General features: G+C 48.5%; 1 protein-coding gene across 2 annotated transcripts in view; it reads left to right on the forward strand.

Moving 5' to 3' along the window:
• The window catches only part of Myo5b (myosin VB), a 291,060-nt gene that overhangs the window by 164,244 nt on the left and 107,693 nt on the right, over positions 1 to 19,123 (forward strand). For both annotated transcript variants that reach the window (XM_051163654.1, XM_051163655.1), the window contains exons 7-10: positions 1,035 to 1,116; positions 5,720 to 5,827; positions 10,013 to 10,122; positions 14,989 to 15,254. In XM_051163654.1, coding sequence (XP_051019611.1) covers positions 1,035 to 1,116; positions 5,720 to 5,827; positions 10,013 to 10,122; positions 14,989 to 15,254 — 566 coding nt within the window. The remainder of the gene's footprint in view (positions 1 to 1,034; positions 1,117 to 5,719; positions 5,828 to 10,012; positions 10,123 to 14,988; positions 15,255 to 19,123) is intronic.

Here is a 19,123-nt window from a genome sequence, read left to right on the forward strand (position 1 = left end):
TATTCGTGTGTATTCTTCCCCATTTCTTCCCCATCATGGTCCTTGGCTGTTTTCTGTCCACCCTCCTTTTCCTCCTACTCAGCTCTCCTTGACCTCCACCTGACCCCTTTCTTCCTGCTTCTGGTAAAGGTCGGTGCTACTAGCAACCTCAACTATAATTGTCCTGTAGCAGCTTGGCCCTCTTATCACTGGACTGAGGTATCCTGATTCTGTGGTGATAGTGGTGGCCTTATTCAAGTCTTCAGCTGCTTTTCCTTGTGCCCAGTGGCTTCAGCTGTCCTCAGGGACCCCCAGAGACCCCTGTGTTCTTTCTTAATGATGGCTCCTTGCTAATGGGTAACAAATATTTCATGACCTTTTAGACCAGCTCCCTCTTCCCTCACAGCTTGCTTGGGCAGTCCTTTCCTTCACTACAGCAGAGGGAGCCGGCAGCTCGGTTGGGTAGGCTGATACATTGTCTGCACTCCATCCTGGCTTTGAACTCTCCTCTTCTATGGCTATCTCTACCAAGACTTCCTAAATATGTGTACGCCACACCCCCAGGCCCCCCCCACCCCCCGCTGATTTACAATCATTAGAGGTGTGAGTGTCCACTGAAAGTCCCCAGGGACCTTCCAGACTGCCTGGCCCAGCAGAGTGGGCAAGCTCAGCTTTAACATAGTTCCATGTCGCACTGGAGGAAGAGGGCTTCCAACTGGGAAATGAAGGTCTGAGGAGTGTCAGTCAAACGGCAAGAAAGATAGCTAACTGACCCACCGTTTTTGGTGTGGCACTGGTGTTTAGGGTCAAAAGAAGAGGAAATACCTGCCTCCACATAAGCCCGGAGGCAAAAGTGCTCCTAGGAGAAGACCCTGTTATAGCAAATGGGAAATAAGGCAACTGAAACTGTGGGTAGCTGGGGCAAGGATGAAAACCCTGAGAGAGGGCGGTCGGTCTCAGCCTATGCCACTTGACTGGAACATCTGGAATCAGGGTGGCCGAGGAGAGGGCCCTGGGAATCACCGCCTAAAGCTGACCTCCTTTTCCTCCCCCAGGCAGAAGATGAGAGGAATTACCACATCTTTTACCAGCTCTGTGCCGCCGCCAGCCTTCCTGAATTTAAAGAGCTCGCTTTAAGTAAGTCAGCAGGTACACAGGGTCCTCTGCAAGGGCAGCCACTGTAGCAGGCAGCTAGCTCTACCCAGAGCCCTCAGTTTTGGCTTCTTGTCTCAGCTGTGTCCCTGTGTGGTCCTGTACCTTAGTCCCATCAGAATCTCACTGCCAGTTAGTAAAGCGGGGCTAACTATATACTGTATCCAGGCTACCTGCAAGAGATGAGCTGTAGGGATGGGGGTGTATTGTGAAGAGCAGGTGTCACCACTTTAAGAGATGTGTCACAGGGCTGATGGTTCCATCATTCAAGTGCTCCCCGCACAAGTTTGAGTACCTGCATGCCATGCGTGAATCCATGTCATTAACTCCAGGACAGGGGAAGGGAGAGGCGAAGTCCTGAAGTTCTGTGACCAACCAGTCTGCCTAGCTGCAATAGATGGGCCCAAGCTCAGTAAGAGGCTCTGTGTCGAGCAATAGGGGAGAGACGTGATCAAGGAAGTCACCCAATGTGACCCTTGCCTCTATGGATGCATATATACCTGCACACGCATGCGTGTATACAGCATAGCATACACAGAGATTCTTTTTTTGAGAAAAAAAAATGCACTTCTTGTTTCTGCATCTGGGGACCTGGAGATTTATATTATAATGTTCATTACTTTACCATGACCAGTGTGTGTTATGTCATATTTTAGGGTTGGGACAGAAAGGATGAGAACAGTGCTGGCCATGGTGGGGAAGGCTACAGAGTACACAGATGAGGCTTAAGTCACCACAGAGTCACAATTGTGCTAGCCACTGTGCTAGTCTGTCCTGTTGTGCAGTTGCTGGCAAGTCTAATCCTTCCAGGGATACTGAACTTTCTAAGGGCAAGGAGTGTATGCTACCAGCTAGTCAGGGCAGCTTCTCCGTGACCCTTGTTTGAGCACTGGCCTGGCCTGGGACCTTTTGGGTTGGATGCCGGCTCCTGGTCACAATTGGCCAGATATGCAGCCATGATAAGAACAACTATCATTCTCCTCTTATCTTCCCAGAGTGGGAGTGGGGTTTTCATGGCCTAACCTGTAGAAGCTGGTGGGATTTTTTTGTTTTTTTTGTTTTTTTAAGGTCAGTTTTACGGAGAATCAGATATAGGCAATACCTACCTGGCTTTCCACTTTGTCCTGAGTGGAACTTTAATAGGGAAGCTGTCTAACTTTTTCATTTACGTGACTGATATTGAGGTTTAAAATGGCTTTTCCTTATTCCCTGTTTGTGCAAGGTACAGACTCCCTGGGCTTCTGCCAGAATTACCCAATTCAATCAATTTCTTACATCTTGGAGAGCATCTTGGAGTAAAATGAAGAGCCTGTGATAAGCTCTTGTGAGGCTCCCTGTGGCCTTGCAGGTGGATTGGCTACGAGCCCTGAAGCTTGGCTTTGGGTTTCACTGATAAATAGCTGGGAGAGTTGAATAAATGAAGGACTGGCAAGAAGCTCCGGGTAACCCTGTAGACATCGTCACCTTCTCTTGTTCCTAACCTGAAACACATTATATAAAAGTGTCTATGAGACTGGTGCCCTGGCGTGATTGTGCATTTGTCTGGAGGTGGAGGGTGTGAGTCTGTGTCTTCTCGCCCTTACTCTTCCTCCAGCACATTGTTGGTCCTTCTGTTTAAAATGACCATGGGAGAATCTAGAAACAAAGCACTGTAATAATTTTGTTATAGAATAGGTGCTGGTAAAGTTCCCATCTTCCTTAAATATATTGCTCGGGGGATTACAGACGCCTCCTTTCCTTTTTACTCTCCTGGGTGTGTTGAAACCATTTTATAAGAGTCACCGTGCTTCTGGGTTAACTCACTCAATGGTGGCACTCAGAGGAAGGACAGCAAGTAGCCAAGAAGAGACTTGATACCCTATGAGAATATACAGGGGGACGTAATCCCCCTCAGGAACAGTCATAGGGGAGGGGAATAATGGGAAAATGGGGGGGGGGGTGAATGGGAGGATACAAGGGATGGGATAAACATTGAGATGTAACAAGAATAAATTAATTTAAAAAAAAAAAGGAAAAAAAAAAAAAAAAAAAAGAGTCACCGTGGACTTGCACAGGTCAGAGTACAGCCTCCCCGGGTGAGGCCCAGGCTCTCTGACATCGACCTTGATGTTTGGTCCTCTAATCATAGATTGATGGTCTCTCGGTGGTCTGTCGACTGCCTGAGCCAGGGTCTGTCTGGTGAGCCAGTTAATAGATGTTGTGGTATATATTTCTACTACTTGGAGGTTCTTAGAAGAGAGGGGGAGGGGGCAAGGAGAAGAGAGAGAGATCAGAAGTGGATGATGAGAAAAGGTGTTGTGGGTAGGAAGGATAGTGAAGGCTTCGTGGGCCTGACTGGAGGAGAGCCACACGGCAGCCAGGCAGGCAGCCAGGGAAGGGCTAACTGTATGCTGCTTTCGTGCCTATTACTACCAGGGTCTGTTGTGTGACGATAACTGCGGACAGGTGGAAGTGGAGGGGAAGGCGATGACCTGGTAGATAGCAGGCCAGATGGCCTCTGCAGCAATGGACCTCAGCCTCAGAAACAGCCCCACCAGACCTGAATTTGGAAATATGGAAAAAGGGCGGGGGATGTGGGCGGGGTGTGAGACTCAGATCAGTAGGCAATGGGCCCTAGCTGCTGACAGTGGAAGATCTTTTGAAGATGCTGAAAATGCCTTCCCTCCGATGTAGAAGCCAGATGTCCTCCTTTTAGTCTCCAGTGGCTGCTGTCTTGGCTGACATTCAGTAATGAGTTTTAAAAAAAAAAAAATCAAAGTCACTGGGACACTAACAATCAATCATCTCTTTAGTGGAATATTCAAGTGTTGGTCTCCCCATCCTGGTAAGCCTGTGTAATGCTCCAGCATGCTGTAGTCCTTGGTTTACAAGTTGAAAAGTGGGAGCAAGTGTAGTAAGTTGTCTTTAGGCCACACTGGGAAAGTTGCCAGGTAAGCTATTTTGAAAAGTGAGTATAAGAGGAGGAATTATTTTATTAACCCTTCAACTCTGTCATCGCTCAGCATCCTGAGCTTGTGGAGTAATTAGCTATGAGAGTGCTAAATACATTTTGAGCATAAGTCATAAAAATGTATTTCTGTTGAACCTCTGAGCGGGAAAAGGGAAGGGCTGAGGAGCTACTGTGAGGAGACTGGCATGTGTAGAACACAAGGACAGAGAAGAAAGGGACGAGCCATGAGTCTGGAGGAGCAGGGGTGGCCATGTCACAATTGGTTGAGAACATTGAGCCTTGGCCTTGACTGCAGCGAGGCTACTGAAGGGCTTTGTCTAGGTGAGTGCTGTAACTTGAGCTACCAGCTTATGGGTCCATCTGGGAGGATGCAAGCCAAAACACAAAGGTAGGCTTAGACTCTTTTGTAACATTCCCCCAGACCCACAGCAATGGCAGTCAGCAGGAGAAAGGAAAAATACCATAGACACTCTTGGGAGAGAAATTGAAAGGCTTGGAGTTGCTGAGGAGTGTGGTCAGCTGATGTGCGCATGCCCAGGTCTCAGGAAAAGAATTTAGTGGAGGGCTTTCAGGGAACATGGAAGGGCAGCGTGTGTCCCGTCTTAGCATCCCATGAAACCAAGCGCTTTACACTCGGGCATGAAGTGCCAGGCAGGGCCATCCTCACATTTTGTACTTTCCAGAGATAACTTTTAAACATTGTGCCCATGTGGGAATATGTGCACATGAGTGCCAGTACCCACAGAGGCCAGAGAGAGGCCGGCCTCAGGTTCTCACGTGTTGGACTGACAGGAGGTTCTGAGCCTCCTGGCATAGACAGGTACTTAGTATCAAGCTTATATGCCCTGCAAGAGAAGTCCATGGTGTTAACTGCCGAGCCATCTCATCAGCACCCACCTCTCCCCCAGTGATTTCTATTACAGTCAATCATTGTTCTTCCGTCTGACCTCTAAGGCCAGCCCCTCCGTAGGAACAGATATTAGCATCCATGTGCTTGTTAGGTGTTTGCCCTCTGCTCAGCTTGCCTCTCATGTGTAAAACACAGCACTGCCTCTCCTCTCTCACCAGCTGTCAAGGCTGTCAGAAGCATGACAGGGAACCCAGGAAGTGAGAGATCACATAAGGACATCAGCCTTGCTTACCCTTACATCTGAATAGCTCCCGTGTCCTCTGACCTTGTAAAGTAGACAAAGCCAAGTCACCAGCACCCTCCACTGCCCCTCATCTGTCCAGCGTGCCTGTTAGATGAGGAGCTCCTAAGGCCAACAGTATGAGATTCTAGGCTAAGGGTACATTTTCCTTGTTTGTTAGGTCCTTTAAAGACTCAAATATGAATTGAATGCTAGTAGACCGAGCTTCCCGTGTCCTGTTTATCTTACCGATGTGTTCACCATGCCTGTTTTACATGCACACAGCCACACATTTTGAGTATAATACAAGTTAGTTTATTATTCGGTTTTCTTTCTCATTTTCCATTGTGGATAAAAGAGTATTCTAAAGGTATATACATCCATCTAGCAAAAAAAGAAAAAAGAAAAATTGATGTGAGCTGGAGTAGATGTCTTCGTAGGCGATCTGTGGGTGATGAGGAATGACACTCGCTCCAGTGTCTCACATCTCACTTCCTGCCTCCCACAGCATGTGCAGAGGACTTCTTCTATACATCCCATGGAGGAAACACAGCCATTGAGGGTGTTGATGATGCTGAAGATTTTGAGAAGACTCGACAAGCCCTCACACTCCTGGGTAAGGAACTTCTGGATGAGAGTAGCCAGCACAGAGTTCTGATCCCACAGAAGGGAGGAAGGGGAGGGGAGGTCTCTCCGGCTTACCTGCTAAGTCCTCTGAGCCTCTCATCTCTCTCAGTCTGTAGTACACAGAGTTTAGAATTTGGAGCTTTCTTGGAAATAGACTTTTGAGCCAGGTACTACAAAATATCCATCACTTGCTCGGGTATTGAAACACACGGAGAAAAGCCCAGTGTAGTCGTTCATCTCTTTGTGTACTGTGTCTCCACTCAGAGGCAATGTGTGTCCCCAGAAAGACCATCCCACTGAGCCAGAAGCATCTGAGCCGCAGCATCTGAGCAGAGGCCGACTCCAGTGCCCAGGAGCCCTGTGGCACACGCAGTGCTGGTGTGCTCGCCATGTGTGTGGCAATCTCTGTGACCTCCAGTAGCAGGTGGCTTTGGTCGAGCTAGGGAGAATTGTCCCAGTCTGTTTTAGGAGAGAAGCACCCCCAGGCTTGTGAGATGAAGGGTAATTCTTGATTGGGAAGTTAAAACAGTCAATCCTGGGGCCTCCAGCCAGGCAAAAGGAAGTGTATGGCAGCATGAAACTCAGAAAGTGACCCAGATGGCCATGGAGTCTCCCTCCACCCCTTCTCTGACAGAGATGAAGCATTTGGCATCTCTGTCAGGTTGCTCAAAACAGCATCTGTTCAGTTCTGTGGTATAAGCCAAGTTTTGTCAGTGTCCAAATTGAATGTGAACAAACTGGACACACCCTGGTCCCCTATGGGAAGGAAATAAGGGGCTTGTGTGCTGTGGTCCCAGTGTGGCCACTTCTCTGGGTAGCTGGGACATGAGCCGAACTCATCCTTTGTGCCTGTCAATTATCAGGAGACAGAAAGTACTCAGGCTATTCCAACATGAAAACAGCATCCTTATAACTGGAGTGGCAGTACGTGACTAACTGTGGAAAGGGCCCAAAGTAGACTGTGAGGACCAGAGGTCCAGAGGCAAAGGAAGCATGACTATGGCTAGTGCAAGGTACACAACATCCGGGGACTGTCAAATAGAGGAGCCAGAGTTGTACATGAACTTTAGACCTGATTGGGAGGAGAGGAAAGTGTGCCCGAGGGTAAGGACCAGCACCCCGTGCTTGTGCTGAGTGTGGTAGGTCCATAGGCCCAATGTGAGCTCAGCAGGAAAGCTGTTAGGCTCCCAGGTAAACAGTGATACCTAGAAGGGTCCGGAACCAGCTTGCCCTTACATCACTGAGGGGTCCTCTGTCCAGAATCAGTCGGCACAGAGCAGTTCACTGAGGGAAGGGAGGACACAGAGAATATCTTAATGTCTGCACCTCTGGCTTCGCCCAGCATCACACACAGTATTGCTCTCCATGGTCAGGGACTTAGGAGGATACCTGATGGTGAGCAGGATGTGTTCCACCCAGCCTGCCAGCAGAGACAGCTGCTGGGAGCTATGAGCGCGAGCTGGCAGGAGGGGGAGGGTACCTCCCAGGCTCTAAGATTAAGACTTTAGTTCTCAAAGTAGATCACTTTTATGAACTTGTTCTAATAAGATTTTATTCCCTACTGTTTAATAAATGCCCTCGTTCTTAACTACATAGGTTAGAAATACATTGTCTTAAAAAGAAAAAAAAGATAGGAAAGAGTTTGGGCTTTGTGGAATATGTGATTTCTGTTGCTTCTACTCGTCTCTGCTGCAGTAGCCTGCAAAGAGCTTCAGATACAACAAGTGGGCACGACTGTTACCTGGGTTTGCACAAACAGCCTGTAGGCTGTGGGGCATGGGCTGTGAGCCCTTGTTTTATTCCTTAGGTTTAACTGATGACTTTTTCAAATCTTTAATTTTTTTGAGAATTTCTTAAATCACTACTCTATTTACATCATTTCTGCTCCTCCTGTTCCCCCCTCCCCAGCTCATTCTGTGTCCCCCCCCCCAACACTCATTCTCAAATCCATGGCCTCTTACGTAACTATTACCATAACAGTATGTGTGTATTCAGACATTCAGTGTCACTTGTATGTGTTAGGACCGAGTTGGGATTATGTAACCTGTCAAGGAGCTCCTATCTGAAGAAACTGACGTCCCCTCCCTCAGTAGCTATTGGTTCCCTGCAGCCCCTCATCTAAGTATGGGACTTGTAGCACATCCCCACTCACACTGGCATGCCAGCCACTGTGGTCACCATACCAGGCTAGTTTAGGCAACCACATGGTTGAGAGTCATAGGCGCAGCAGCTTCCATGTCATGCTAGAAGACATGATTACTAGCAGGCACCTTGATTTCTGCCTGTTGCAATCTTTCCTTTTTCTTTTTGGGATTTTCCCTCAGCCTCAGGTATAGGGTTTGCACTGTGGTGTGGGTCACTTACTGCATTGTGCTGTGGGTCACTTACCGCTTGTAGTCACTTGTCACTGGGTGTTCGGTTTCTGCTTCCCATAGTATGGCACAGCTTGTTCAGAGGACCCCATGGTAAGAAGGGCTTTCCTGTTGGTGATTTTACTCAGATTATGCTGGGCTATCCACTTGGTGGATTCTCGGGGGTAATCTTTCATCCTAGTAACGCCTGTCCTTCCTCCCATTTATGTACAGGTGCACTAGCTGTTGTAGCTTGAGTAAAACACTGCCTTAGGGATAAGTAGAGTAGCTGATGCCTTAGGGATAAGTAGAGTAGCTGATGCCTTAGGGATAAGTAGAGTAGCTGATGCCTCAGGCATAAGTAGAGTAGCTGATGCCTTAGGGATAAGTAGAGTAGCTGATGCCTTAGGGATAAGTAGAGTAGCTGATGCCTCAGGCATAAATAGAGTAGCTGATGCCTCAGGCATAAGTAGAGTAGCTGATGCCTCAGGCATAAGTAGAGTAGCTGATGCCTCAGGCATAAGTAGAGTAGCTGATGCCTCAGGCATAAGTAGAGTAGCTGATGCCTCAGGCATAAGTAGAGTAGCTGATGCCTCAGGCATAAGTAGAGTAGCTGATGCCTCAGGTATAAGTAGAGTAGCTGATGCCTCAGGCATAAGTAGAGTAGCTGATGCCTCAGGCATAAGTAGAGTAGCTGATGCCTCAGGCATAAGTAGAGTAGCTGATGCCTCAGGTATAAGTAGAGTAGCTGATGCCTCAGGCATAAGTAGAGTAGCTGATGCCTCAGGTATAAGTAGAGTAGCTGATGCCTCAGGCATAAGTAGAGTAGCTGATGCCTCAGGCATAAGTAGAGTAGCTGATGCCTCAGGCATAAGTAGAGTAGCTGATGCCCTCAGCATAAGTAGAGTCGCTGATGCCTCAGGCATAAGTAGAGTAGGATGCTAGGCATTAAGTCCAGCAGAAGTAGATAGCTGATGCCTTAGGTATAAATAGAGTAGCTGATGCCTTAGGCATAAGTAGAGTAGCTGAGGAGGACTGTGGGGACAACTGCCATTTCTTCAATGGAAGGCATTTTTACTAGAATCCATCATATTGTTCTGTCAACTTTTTTAATAAGTTTGAGATATTTTGAGATTTAAAAAGAGCTAATCTCTCCAAGCTAAATTTAAATTTTGAGAGATCTGCCTTTGGTACTTGATGCAGGCAAATAACAAACTCGATGATCAAGTTTGCTGTCACAGTGTTTCTGGGCTGCGCGTGTTTCTGTCACTGTTGGGGCACGCATAGCAGGATGAGCAGCCGCCCTTAGCTGGCACTGGCCCGAAGCCAGCTGGCTGGCCAGTCCCTGGAACAGTAATCCCAGGGGTGTGGTGGCGGGTTCTCCTTTTCCTCCCCTGTTGGCCCTGTGTTTGTGTCACAGATGTTTGCAGGATATTAAGTTAGGAGAAAAAATGACTGCAGATGAATGGCCATCCTTATTAAACTCATAAAACATCCATAAAGTGTCTGGTTGGAATGAAGTTCAAAATGAGTCAGTCCCACGACCGTCTCTCCGCGCTCTTGGGGAAGTTAAAATGATAGTGTGCCCCATCTGTGCGATCCAGACAATCAGTGAGGATATTTCCACTTCAATCCAGGAGCCCCTTTGCCTCTGAGATGCTACTTTGAGTGGTAATTACTTGGCCTGGCTGGTTTTAGGAGTCATTAACCCTAACCCAGGAAAGAAAAATCAAACAATTTTTAAAGTCCTTAAGAAGGGTAAAAAGCCCTTTCTATAATAGCACAGATATTGGATGTCATTCATGCATTTTTTCCCCCTTCAGGAGTGCGGGAGTCCCATCAAATAAGCATCTTTAAGATAATTGCTTCCATCCTGCATCTCGGGAGTGTGGAGATTCAGGCCGAGCGAGATGGAGATTCCTGCAGCATACCCGTAAGTGGCACCAGAGCTAAAATGTGCACAGTCAGCTCAGATCCTCTCGCCTGATGCCATGGGCATCTGTGCTTGGAGGGCACCCCTTGATTATTTATTCTAAGCAGTAATGGCTTCTGTTTTCTGGCTGATAATTTTTTTTTTCAAAGATCCAATTCATTTTAAATCAGCTGCCATCAAGTTTCTATCACTGGGGCAAGGGCTTTAGTGGCTAGTCAATAAATTTGCCTGATAGGTTTATTTTCTAAGTGCTTTGAATTCTACAACACGTCATCAATCTATTGAGTACCTTGTGGGCTCCAGACTGAACCCTTTGAAGAAAGGAAATGGAGTGTTGGACACCCTAGTTGGTGACTGCTCCTAAAGAGCTTGCATTCTACCTGGGTAGCCTGGATGGGATGGCGCTCGCTGACCTTTTCCCAGTACAAGGCAGAATATTAAGTGAGTCATCTCAGTCAAGGGCCTACCATCAATGACAGCTCCTGAAAGGCTCATAGTAAAGGTCTTTCCCCTGGGCCTATGTCGCGGTTGACATGTGGTAGACAGGACATGGCTGTGTGGAAGGGAGGATGCTGGAGGGAGTGTCTGTTGATGGAGTAGGTAGCAGTTGCTGTGTCCTCTCTGAAAGTTAATGCTGTTGGCCAGGGCTAAAACTGGTACCCTGCCCTTATATAGGTGCATCTGCCACGTTTCCACTTCTGTGTCTGTTTGTGGGGAGCCTAGAAGGGAGAACAAAGTATGCTTACTTCTCGGGATGTGGATTTTTTTTTTTTTTGGTTTTTTGAGACAGGGTTTCTCTGTGTAGCCTTGGCTGTCCTGGACTCACTTTGTAGACCAGGCTGGCCTCGAACTCACAGCGATCCGCCTGCCTCTGCCTCCCGAGTGCTGGGATTAAAGGCGTGCGCCACCACGCCCGGCAGGATGTGGAATTTAAACAACCAGATTCTAGGAAGAGTCCAAAGATGCTAGAGAATTCAGATGTGGGTGCGTGCCCATGCTCGCTGTTTCCGCTTACTGCTGCTGCTGCTTGTGTAGGATTAGAGTTAGCAGGAGCTCAAAATGCCCCCTGCCTTTGGGGAGGGAAAGACCCGAACTCTTAATGGGTTCAACAGACCTCCTTCCCAGCCTGCCCTCGAGCCCCACATGAGAGCTTTGAGAATCCCACCTGTACCTCTGAGAAAGGCGAGGATTCGGGAGCTTGCAGCACCCGAGAGCAGTGTCTGACATCTGACATTCACAAGTTGTGATGCTCGTGCTCACTGTGGGGGTGTGTTCACCCTACAGTGCAGTAGAGATGGCCGCCATGATGCTTCAGCAGTAAGTAGGGGACTCTGGGGACCGTGGTCTACCTGGTGACCCTAGTATCAGGTGGGTGAGACTGGTGGAGAGTCAGCCCGTTATCGCAGGGAGAAAAGTGTGCTTATGGCTCCTATGAGCACCACCCTCCCCCTTCCTAGCAAATACTCCATGTGTCTTTGGGGCAGCTGCACTCTGCAGGAGGCAGGGAAGACTGGGAAGATGGGCACTGACACACTCCTGGCTTGGGCTGATGGTTGCAAGAGACAACAAATCCACCCCATTCTCCCCAGTCATATCGGAGTCACACCCCAGGCCATGGAGTCTTTGTATGTATTGGTTTTGGTGCGCGCCCTGCTAGGGATCAAGGTCTTAGGCTCCTCAGCCTGAGCGCTCCAGTTGAGCTACACACTCAGCCCCCTGGCCATGGATTCTTACAGCACTCCAAGCCTGAGTTTGCATTCTTCATGCGCTGTCTCTCTCCTCATCCTCTCCCCCTCCGCCCTCCAGACTGATGAGCGCAATATGTCTACTTGTCCTTAGCTACCTATGCAGTGTATAGGACTCAGTGGGCACTCTAGAATGGGTGAGTCACTGAGGCTGTCCAGGCCTCAGTGGTGATAAAAATGAGAGCCGCTGTGGATGAGACAGAGCTCAGTGGGCACCGGTGAGGAAGCAGGCCTTTAGCACCTGCACTGGAGGGCCTCACCACTTCTCTAGGCTTGGCGGGGCAGTGTCTATGATGTTATGAGTAGTCCTTCACTCCCGGATGTTCAGATGAGGGGGAGTCATTGTTATCAGCACCTGTTCCCACCAGCACCGCTAAACTGTAGGACCATGCCTGATGAATCCCTATTCTGCTCAGTACCCTGTGGTACCATGTATCTGTGAGGTCTGTGCAAAGACGGGACGGACCATCTCGACACACAGGGAGGAAGATGGACAATGGATGCAGGTAACAGACAAGGTGACCTGAGATGGGAGTCTGTGAGCACAGGTTGAAGGGCTATGCTGTAAGAGTGATGACAGCACCATGGTTGACAAGGTTCACATCCTGACCCTGCCATTTCGCAGGCATGTAACTTTAGAGATGCTCCCTTACCTCCCTATGTCCACTTCCTGGTCTACACGGGGAGTAGAGGGAGAGCACGGCCCTGCATGGAGGCCTTCATCTGGGGCTGCTGCTGCTGAGTTCTAAACTAGTACCACCCTGCTTGTTTGGGCCACAATGGACCTTAAGAGCACGCCTCCTCCTATATAGAGGGACAAAACCTAAATAAAGCCAGAGACGGGAACCTCTTTCTTGAAGGGCAGAGTGGCTGATGCTCCTGCCAGGACAAGGCCAGGCAGGCTTCTGTCCCAGTACTGCTCCTTCACATTTACTCAGCTAATTTTTTTTTTTTTAACCAAAAGACCTGGGCCACCCACACACACACACCAGTGGCCCAGTGATGGTGAACATGGTGCTATCCCAAGTGTGAGCTTAGAATATACTGCTGAAAACCACCATCCTTGTTAAGTTCCTCAGGGCCGTAGGTACATTTGCTGTCTACTTATAAGCGGCGCCTTCTGCTCGGTAGTTTTTATTTTTAATTACAGCATGAGGATGTGTTCATGATTGCCAGGGTTACCTTAGAGATGAAACCATGTCCAATTACTTGGACACCAGAGGCCATTTTCCCCCTTGATTTTGGCAGTACAGGCCCATAAAACTAACCTGCAATCTATAACGCTGGCTATTTTAATGAATTTATCATCATCTAATTATGCTTAAATGTAATTGCACGATGTTAAATCCGTTTCTGTTAGTACCTTTAATTAACAGTCAGAAGTGGGCGGGAGCAGAGAAGTCCACACTGTGGTGTCTGGAAACCCTGTCCCCTGGTGACTATCAAAGAGTTAGCTCCCTAACTCTGCCTCCATCTCTGCCACACTCTAGCCTGAGGGGGGAGGGAGAGCAAGAAAGGGAGGGGGGACAAGGGACGAGGAGAAGAGGGTACCTGGGAGTAAGCAGGCCCATGTTGTTTGGTGCAAGCAAGCCATTCAAATGTCAGGGGGCCCATCTGTAGTGTGTGCCTAGCAATTAAGAGTTCCTCAAAAATAGGTCAGATGATCAAATTGGGCAATTGCCACCTGTGAACTTGTTGCCTGTCAAGCAGGCTCCAAATTCTACTCTGAACTCGAACATTTTGCTGGGGCAGGCAGGGGTCAGGTGGCTGCAGGGTGAAAGCTGTGGCCAGAGGTAGCCACGGCACCGTTAACTGCTTCATGAGCGTGCAAGCCAGGTCTCTACAGACCAAGCCGAGCTTACCCAAGCTGCCTGTCTGGCTTGGGTGGTCAGAGAGCCTCATTCAGCCTCAATCCCATCCTCTGAGTAGTGCAGTATAGACCAGAATGACAGCTCCCAAGCAGGAGCCTGGCCCTACACAGATAAAGAGTCTTTCGTTGTTCAGAGGAGGAGTCTGGGAATGTTCTGTAACATGGCTGTCTGCAGATGCTTGGGAACTCAGCTGTGTTGAACCTAGTGTGACATGGTTAATGCTCTCCCCAGGCTGTGTTCCCACCCGAGCTTGGGGAACACATTAGTCTTGAGATTTGAGAAGGAGCTTTCTTGCCTAACATCCCATTTTATATTAATGTTTGCTTTGGCTCCATGGCTCCATATTGATAGGGGCAAATGCCCTGAGGATGTGATGCGAAGGGGGAAGCAATAGCATTGTCTATGTTAAGTGTTTTTTAAATAAGCCCTCATTTAAATCCTACAGGTGGCCCCATCAGAAATTGAGACCCGTAAGCAATCTAGAGCCTTTAGGAGGTAGCAGAGCATCATGTCCTGAATCTAAAAGATCCTCTGCCAGCCTCAGAGTTAATAAGCTGGCTCGGCTGCTTTGCCAAGTACGGCGAGATGAGGGTGTGAATACCCACAGGAATTGATGGGTCTTCTGTGGGATTCCCTGAATGGGCAGCAGAAATTTCCCAAGACACTTAGATGCTTTAGTGACGTGAGGCATAACACTGTAGGGACTTTGTTTTTCTAGTAGTTTAAGAGCCAGGTGGTGTGACTGGTAAACACAAGTCAGGACTCAAAGGCAGTATTTGGTGAAAATGGAGTCTGTTTGCGTGCCATCACTGCCGAAGATGCTGTCTGCCTGGTTTGAGCTTATTTCTTACCTATATCTGAGCAATCCCACTGAAGTCATATAGACAGTCACGAACCTGGTCCTTATTACAGAAGGAGGCCTGAGGTCATGAGGTGGTCGAATGCTAGGCAGACCTAGAGCCTGTATGTGCCAGGCTTTGAGTGGGAGGCTGAGACCTGTTTTCTGGAGTTCAGTGTGCTTGGTGCACATGCCCTCTGCACATGTGTACTGCACGTTCAGCTTGCCCCTGTTCCTTTCTGGCTCCTGACTCTGAGCTGCTTCTGCATCCCTATGCTGTGGGTTCACAGGCTGCTTCCATCACCCACACTGTCTCCCCCTTCCAGTTAACTGGCAGGGAGGCACTTGGCCTCCAGTAGGAGGGGAAATGTTCTCTCCCCTCCGCCTCCTGATCCTGTCTTCCTTTCCTCAGCCCCAGGATGAGCACTTGAGCAACTTCTGCCGCCTGCTAGGAGTAGAGCACAGTCAGATGGAGCACTGGCTGTGCCATCGCAAGCTGGTCACTACCTCAGAGACCTACGTCAAGACCATGTCCCTGCAGCAGGTGGTGAATGCGCGCAATGCCCTGGCCAAGCACATCTACGCCCAGCTCTTCTCCTGGATTGTCGAGCACATCAACAAAGCGCTGCAAACCTCCCTCAAGCAGCACTCCTTCATCGGGGTCCTGGACATCTACGGGTAGGCCTGCACCCCAGGTTTCACTCCACCTGCTGGGCACCAGCATATTCCTGTTGCCTGTTGACGTTCAGGGGCCAGCAAAGGCCTCGGTGGCTTCCCAGTGGTTCCAGTCAGGAGAATTAAAGAGCATTTGGGGCTGTTATAACTGGAGTCACTGTCGACCCCAACCAGAGGTGCCAAGTGTTTTACACTACAGGTGACAGTTCCCAATGGAGAATGTGCCCTGTCAAAACACTGAGCTTCCCATCCCTGCCACAAACCTCTATGCCATCATTTTTCTTGAAATAGAGTCTTGCTATGTGGCCTAGACTGGCTTCAAACTTGGAATCCTCCTGCCTCAGATTCCCAATTGCAGGGATTACAACTGTATACCGACCACCAGGGTCAGATTAGGCACCCACTTTTACTTCTAGGAAATAGACCCTGAGAAGGACATGGCTTGCCCATCCTCATTCTGGAAGCCTCTGTCAGTTTTTGTATCTGTTGGGTTCTATCTCAGTCTGCCTCTCGATCTCACTGCCCTCAGTTGGGGTGACTGTTTTTATGTTAATCTTGCCAAGTTCTGCACAGACCAGAGCTAAATGTTGTCATTTGTGTGCTTGCCTCTATTGTCTATGACTGGCCTCTGCAGGAAAGGCCGCCTAGCTTGGAGGGAAGTACACATGAGGAGAGACATGAGGAACCGGCTTTCCCTAGCCAGCCCGTCACGGAGAGCCAAGTGACTGTGTATCGCGGCCTTTCTCTGGCTGTTCCCATGGCTTCAAGTGAGGCCGGGAGCCAGTCTTCCTGAGATTACTTCAGACCCACCTAGACTCATAGAAAGTTAGCGTAAGGAGGTCAAAGCAGTTATGAGAAAAGAGGAGCAATAGGGATATAGCCCTGTCCAGCTAAGAATAGATTACGTTCTCCTACAAGTACTGCTTCTGTCTTAAAATAGCAGCCCAGACCCATAGTTGCAGCGCTGCAAGGAGGCGGACACTCTAGTGAAGCAAGCCTGGTGGTCTAGAACTGCTGGAACCCACCTGAGGGTGGGCTAAAGGCGAAATCCCCTCAAAGCGGCCCTGTCCAGCGCAGATAGGCCCTCCCACTTCCCTCTGATGCCTCAGCTCACCAGTGGCTTTCACACTGGACTACATTGCATGGGGCATAAGAAAAGAGTTCAATTTTATTTCTGGGATCACAAAGACCTCAGTAGCATGCTGCAGAGCTAAGTTCCATGCACAGGGTAAATAGTTCAAAGAAGGGTCCATCCCAGGGTCTAGATACTTTGTGATGTGTAAGATTAAAAACAGAGAGGCCATACATGTTTGTACAGCCAGGAAACGTTTTCTGCAGAAGGTGAGCTACGAACTGGATGGAAAAGGATAAGCTGTGGGAAACAGGAGAGTCAAACAGTCTAGCAGTGGGAATAGGAGTACAATCAAGACGGTAGAAAAACAACCCAAGGTACTGGAGCTGGAGAGATGATTTGGTAATTAAGAGCACAAGCTGCTCTTGCAGAGGACCTGGGTTAAGTTCCCAGAACCTTTAGGGTGCTTTACATATCTATAACTCCAGTTTGATGGGGATCCAATGCCTTCTGTGGATCCAATGACACCTTCTGATCTCTGTGGATACCAGCTATGCACTCAGGCAAAAACACTCATATACATAAGTTTAGATAGATAGATAGATAGATAGATAGATAGATAGATAGATAGATAAAATAAATGTGAAAAGAAGCCATATAAGAAGCTGATAAGAACAAACAGAAGTGAGAGGTGCATCCTGTCAGTGGCTGCTGGGGCAGGCCTCTCTCCCTGTGACCTGCAGGACACCTACCTCTGCTGAGCATTTGCTGCATTGTGAGAGCACCACAGTCTTGGAGAGCTTACCACTTGGCTGTCAATAAATGATTTTACCTTATTTTCCCTGTGAGGTCTTTGTGATCCCAGAAATAAAATTGAACTCTTTTCTTATGCCCCATGCAATGTAGTCCAATGTGAAAGCCACTGATGAACCAAGGCATCAGAGGGAAGTGGGGGAACCTGGCAGTAACTGATTCTTTTCCCTGTCAGTGACTGGTTCTGCCTTCTTTTCTGTCTGCCTTGAGTCTTTCCAGGGCATCGTATTTCAGGTGAGAAGAGATGCTCACTGTGGGTGATGTCACTCCCTGGGCTTGAGCCTTAGGCTGTATTAAGAGGGAGAAAGTGAGCTGAGTGCAAGCATTCATTGTTCTGTGCTTCTTGATTGCAAGGCACAGTGCGGCTGCTCCAGATGTTGTGATTTCCTTCAGATGATTTACTGTAACCTCCAGCTATGAGCCCAAACCCTTTTCTTCCTCTGTTGCTGTTGTTGGGGCCTTCCATCACAGTAGCAGAAAAAGAACTAAAATAGGCAGGCTGAGAGACTTGGTGTCTCCAGGTCTCCCTTCCAAATGTGGCCCTAAAAGTCAGCCCTGAATCTCAGCATGGAGTTATAACTGAGGAGAGTTCTCAGCTATGAATGATTTGCCTCGTTTTTATCTACACGCAAATGTTCCCACAGACCAGAGCCCACCCCGAAGTAAGCACTCACTCAGGACACAGGCAAGTACCACAGGAGCCACACACGCCTCATATGGGTGCCCCTCATGCACTGACTGCCAGGAGGATGTGTAGTAGAAACGCCTGTGGCTGCCTGGAGAAGACGGCGGTAGCCTCCAGTGCCTGCGTGTAAGGTCGGCTTCTCTTTCTTTAGCTCTCTTGTCTGCTGTTCAAAATAGTGCAAGATGAGCAATACCCAGAGCAATTGTGCCAAGCCAAGCTGTTCCTTAGCCCCTGTGGGATGGCTCCTAGCAGGTGGGGCTGGACACTGATAGAGCACAGCCTGGCACTGTTTGGCTGGCGTTTCTGTCCATGCTGATTAGTCAGTTTGCCTCTATTGGCTTTATCACTTACAATGCTGATTGTTTATTCCTTCTCCATCCTTGAGGCATCAAGAAATAAATGGCCCAATTTCAGTAAATAATAATAATAATAATTATTATTATTATTATCATTATCATTATTATTACCATTATTATTATTTTGTCTTTGACCTCATCTTTCAATATGCCAAGATTTGGCTCCAGCCAGTCATTCATCTGTGCAGAGGACAGTGCAGGATGCAGTAGACACGTTACTCTGAGAACACTGCAAGAGAGGCTAAGGAAAGAAAGAGGGAGCCTGAACTCTGGAGAGAAAGACATGGGGCTTGCTATCTTGTTTTGTTGTTGCTGCTGTGGTGGTGGTGGTTGTTTTCTGTTGCTGTGATAAAATACTCTGCCAACACCAACCAAAGAGAGAAGGTGTTAAGGTCACGTCCACTGTGGGGAATCAGGGCAGGAGGAGCCTGAAGCATCTGATCACGTGTGTCTCAGAACAGGCATGCACGTCTGTGTCTGCTGGGTTGCCCTGTGGGGTTCAGGATCCTCTAACGTTCACTTCAGTTGTTGGGTTTCAGGAATGTAGTTGTCTATTCTGAACACTGACCCCTCAGTGTAGGTGAGTTACATGCACTCCATTTCTACCCTGTAGCCTCGCCGTCCTGTAAGTCAGCTTCTTAGATTCACCTCTGCCTTTATTTTCAGGTGACAGGAAATCTTTGTGTGCTTTGTTTGTTTTGCTTTTGGCTTCACACACAGATGACTGTACTGTCCCAGTACAGTTACGTGGTGATGACTGTCCAGCCCGTCCTGGCCTTTGTAAAAAGGTGTTGTAGAGAACCAAAGGGGACAAACTGATTACATTTTTCCTTTGACCTAAGGGCAGCAGCCCAGTTCTTGGTGGCCCAGAAGGTCATAGGACATTGTCAACCTTAGAGCAAGCATAGCTAGTTAACCTCACAGGTCAAATGGTACTATTAGCTTG

The sequence above is a fragment of the Acomys russatus genome, chromosome 20, assembly GCF_903995435.1.
Source record: "Acomys russatus chromosome 20, mAcoRus1.1, whole genome shotgun sequence".
NCBI classification, from domain to species: domain Eukaryota; kingdom Metazoa; phylum Chordata; class Mammalia; order Rodentia; family Muridae; genus Acomys; species Acomys russatus.